The following is a 4,752-nucleotide window of genomic DNA, read 5'->3' on the forward strand; positions in this document are numbered from 1 at the left end:
GGGCGTTTATGGTGGAGCAAGACACTCCCCTGCAGGAGTGCAAGCAAGGGCACGGGGCCATCCCCCCATTCTTGGTCCCAGTGGTTCTAGCAAGCACTGCGTCCCTCCCAGTTAAGCCTCAGCTCTAGCTACACTCACTACATTAGTCTGTCTGTCCCCTTTCCCTCTGCAGCTTGGCTGCCCCAGCCCCTAACCCCCAGATCCCCATCTCCCCGCTGCTCTCAGCCTCAAGTTGGGCTCAAAGATTAGGGACACATACCCTCTGCCCCACCTCTAGGGATGAAGCCAGAAGATCCCAGAGGCCTTAGAAAATCTCCTGGCTCCACCCGGCACCCTGGCCTCCTTTCTGTCTCCTCTCTCTTCCCCCCTCCGCCTAGCTCCTCCTCACAGACTGCCAGGAGAGGCCTCTTGGGTGTTCATTTGCAGTCACCTAATCAGCATTGGTTGTACCTGGGAACTTGCTCTGGATAGAGACCTGGGGAGGAGAGCAGGAGAGAGAGAAGCTTGGAAGCTAAGGTGTTCTGGGGCGGGCCCTGTACTGATGTTTCCAGCTTGGCCAGGGCCCCTCCAAGCCGCAGCTCTCATAGTGCAGGGCCCTTAGCGTGTCTCTGGGGCAGGGAAGAAGTGGATCAATGAAACACTGTGTGTATGGGGGGCTGGGGAGCGGAGGCAGCAATTTGGGTCCTGGGCCCCAATTCTCAGCCTGCTGGACTAGAATCTGAGATGGCCTGGGCTGGGGGCCGTGTGGCCTGGTGGGGTGACCTGGCCCAGCCCCTGCCTGGGCGGTAGGGTGTCCATGGGCCTGCACTGGCGGGGAGGGGGGCAGTCTGGGCCCAGACTTCGGTGCTGTCTGGAGGTGGGGCAGGGCCTGGCTTCTTACAAGAAGGCGCCCAGGCTGGCCCAGTCATGCAGGTCAGAGGCCAGTGTGGCATCCCCGGCCTCAAAGAGGGGCTCGGGGGGCAGGGAGCTACGGGTGCTCTCGTCCCAGGGGTGCTCCAGGAAGGATGTGGCCAGGAAGGTCTCATCAAAGTCCAGGCTGTCGGTAGCCTGCTCCGCTGGAGGCCCCCAGGTAACAGGGCAGTCGATGTGGTGGCCATGGATGGTGAGGTCCACGTCCCCGTGTGAGGCAGGGCTCAGCGGCGGGATCAGCTCCGAGATCTCCAGCCTGCCCAGCTCCCCGTCCAGCGTGCCAGCGTCCAAGATGGCCTCCCAGTCAAAGTTGCCCTTGAGGGGTTCCAGCTCACCCTGCTCCTCCTGGGTCAGCAGCAGGGGGCTGGAGGGCCGCGGGACCTTGGCCTCCTGCTTGGGCAGCGGCTGTTGACGCTTACGCCCCAGCCTGCCCTCGCCTGCACCCCAGCCCGCCTCCCCAGTGGCCTCCTCGAACTCCCGCAGCAGCTGCTGGGCCTCGGTGCTCACGGTCAGTGGCCCGGCCCATGGGGCGGCGCTGGGCTCTGGCACGGCCTGGCGGGCAAAGGCCGGGTGGATGTGGACTGGGGGCAGCCGCTGCTTCTTCAAGGCCCCACTCAGCAGCCGCTCTGCGTACTGGGGGTCGATGCACCAGAAGCCCCCCTTGCCTGGCTCGTCCTTCTCCCGAGGCACCTTGATGAAGCCCTTGTTCAGGGACAGGTTGTGGCGGATGGAGTTCTGGACACAGGGAGGTAGGAGAGAAGGAAGACAGCTGGGAGAGTGGGTGGGGTCAGTGATGGGGGGCTCCTAGCGCCACTGCCAGTCCCACCACCACCTTCTCTCCGATGGGGGCAGGGGAGACAGAGGCGCTGCTCCGAGCGGGACGCTCTGGGACACCAGCCACGGGGCACCAGGAGCTGGGAGTGCTGTCGGGGGCTTTTGTTCCCTTTGGCCAGGATATCTGCCTGCTCGGTCATCCGAGCCCTGAGCCGCAGGGTGGCTCTCAGTGCCAGCCTGTCCTGCCCTCCCTCCCTTACCCCGCTGCTTGCGGCCTCTGGTCAAAGGCCTTGGCTCCCCCAGGTCCTGGACGGCCATCTCCCTCTGCCTGGGCCTGGCTGGCCTTCTCTGTTTGTGAAATGAGTGAGTGGGTGTGAGGGTGTGTGTGTGGGGGGGGGGATGAAGTGTGGGAGGATCTGATGACTTTCCTTGTTTCTAGAGCCGGCTGCTGGCCTGGGCCCTCACCCACCATGTCCCCCTCCTCCCACCCCAGGCTCTGAGGCCTCAGTTGATTATTACCCAGCCAAGAGCATAGCGCTCATTCCTGGGGCCTCTCAGGCTTGGGGTAGGGTGGGTGGTGGTGGAGGGTCTCTGCTTTCTCACCAAGGTTACAAATTGTACCTGCCCCAGGGTCAGGGCCCAAGCAATCGTGGAATAGCTGTGATTACAGGAACTCTGATCCTGTGACCTGTGCCACAGGGAAGGATCTGTGCATCCTCAGGGTCTCTGTCCCCAAGTAGCCCCTGATCCTGATGGTCGAAGAGGCTCAGGGCAGCGTGTGCCCAGCCTGAATCACCATCCTGCCTTGTTCAGGCCTGGGTGCACAGTCCAAACCACGCTGGGGCACAGGGGTCTGGGGCCTGGTGGGTGGGGCCGGCAGGTGAGTAGTGCCCCCTGGCAAGACTGGGAGGTTTACATGGTGGTCTGGGCCCCTTGGCTGCTCTGTGCCAGGTTCTGGACACTTGGAACATGAAGCCAGTGTGGGAGGAAAGAGCCCCTGTGGAAAGCACGTGGCTGAGGTAATTGTCCCCCCAGGGAGGTTGATGAGAAGAGGGGGAGGAGTGTAGGCAGGAAACTAGGGAGGGCTTGTGGTGGGGGCTGGCACAGCAGCTTTCGGAAGGCCCCGTAGCCCTTCCACTGGGACACCGATGGCCTTCACACCCCGCAGCACGCCCCTCTCCCCTCCCAGAGCCCCTCCAGCCAACTGAAAGCAGGCGGGATGCAGAGTCTGGCAGGAACGATGCTCTGCCTCCAGTCAGGCCCTGACAAACTGACCTTGAGGAGGGTAGTGTCAAGGAATTCCAGGACTTGGGACAAAAATGTGTCCCTCAGTCCATCAACCTACCCTGGGGGGCTGTGTCCACGCATAGTTCAGCCCTGGTCTTTGGGCTGAGCCTGCCGGATGAGTGACAAGTTCTTTCCCCTTGAACCTCTATGTCGGCACCCCTGCAGCCCTCTGAACATCCTCCCTCCTCCGTCTCTGAAGTCAAAGGGGCAGCAGTCCAAGCACTGGGCTCCCTTGAGGTCCTTCCTGGACGGCCTTCCTCTCTCGGGGCCCTGGCCGTACCGCGCCTACTTGGCCTGCGGATCTGGGATGTGAGTCCAGTCCGCGAGGGCATGGGGAGGGAGGGAGGGAGTGCCTCCCTACCTGCCAGGTGGGATCAGCGTGGCGGAAGTAACAGAAGTTGTCCGTGATCCACTTGTAGATGGCCGACAGGGTGATCTTGGTGGCCTTGCTGGCCTGCATGGCCATGCAGATGAGCGTGGCATACGAGTAGGGCGGCTTCACGTGCGGGTTGGTGGCGTAGTCCACGTCGTCGGGAGGCGAGGCCTGCAGCCCCGAGGGGGCGCTCCGCGGCGTGCAGGAGGACGTGGGCTTGCCGGGTGTGTGCGGCTGCCCCAGGCAGGCGGGGTCCGCCGCCAGGGGAGACCCCGGCTCGGCCGAGCCTGCCAGCTCGTGGGAGCCGTGGGGGTCGGTGTCCCCCGAAGGCAGGGCGGGGAGCTCGGCGTTGAGAATGGAGAATTCCTGCAGCCACTGCAGGCTGGTCAGGCTGTCATTCAGGGCGTTGGACTCCTCCAGGCCGCCTTCCGGTCCGGCCTCCTCCGCTGCCCCTGCTCCCGAGACGCGTAGCCAGCTCTCCGCCATATCTGCGGGGACTCTCCGAGGGGGCTGTCAACATCCACGAGCCGAGCCGAGGGTGGCCGCCGAGCTCTCCGGCCCGCTGACTCCCGCGGCTTCAGTTACGCAGCCTCCCGGAAGCGGGCTTCCATCCCGCGATCCGGGGGTAGCCTCCTCCAAACGGAATGTGGTGCCTGCGGGGACCAGAGCGGGAACTGAGCCCTCTTTCCCCACCCCCGAGGGGAGAGTGTGGGCGAGGGGGGAGGCTCTTACTAAAATCCTTCCTGCAGCTGGGGAGGATCTTTTACTGCCAACGTCGGGGAAACAGAAGGTGTGCCCGGGGCTCCGACCCACACGGGGTTCGCCTCGCTCTTTTCCTCTTGGATCTTTAAGAGGAGACTTAATTAGCCCAACGAGGGAATAGTGTAGGGGCATGCGAGGCCACCCGTTTCTCCCTCAAAGCGGGGAATTAACCCCCCTCTCTCCGTCCACAACCAATGGAAATGGGGCGAGAGAGTCCAGGAGGGCAGTACGACGGGTCGGGGGGCGGGGGAGGTCGTCTGATCTTTGAAAAGGGATATTAGGATGGGGCTCAAGGGGAAGGAAGGAAACAATACAGAGAGTTATAAGGGGGCGGGAAGTGAGTGTCCCCCAAACGCCTCTGATGTCAGTCCCCGGGCCCTCCACTTCCGTCGGGGACGGATGGGAGAGCGGGCTGGTACTGACGCCCTCCCTTCCCACGGCCTGCAGCCCTCCCCGTCCCTTACCTGGCTCAGAGCGCAGCCCGGGCCAAAGGAAGCTTCTCAAAGAAATTCCTCCCACCGCCCACCCTCACCGCGGCTCTCTGCTCCCAGCTCCAGGGCCCAGCCAGCAATCCTCGTCGCCACTCACGCCCGCCGGCGCCTCTCTGAAAGCCAGCGGCTGGGGACCGGCACTCAGTAGCCGCTCGC

General features: G+C 63.7%; 1 protein-coding gene across 1 annotated transcript; it reads right to left on the minus strand.

Annotated features, from left to right (window-relative positions):
• Nucleotides 1-876: 876 nt before the first annotated feature.
• Nucleotides 877-3,829, minus strand: LOC309793219 (forkhead box protein J1-like; the record flags this gene model as incomplete). Its single annotated transcript, XM_082603593.1, has 2 exons — nt 877-1,644; nt 3,332-3,829. The coding sequence occupies 2 exons, from the start codon at nt 3,827-3,829 to the stop codon at nt 877-879; spliced, it is 1,266 nt and encodes a 421-aa protein (XP_082459719.1).
• Between the last annotated feature and the right edge of the window lie 923 nt (nt 3,830-4,752).

This window comes from Mesoplodon mirus, assembly GCF_964341445.2.
Source record: "Mesoplodon mirus genome assembly, chromosome: 18".
Classification (NCBI taxonomy): Eukaryota; Metazoa; Chordata; class Mammalia; order Artiodactyla; family Ziphiidae; genus Mesoplodon; species Mesoplodon mirus.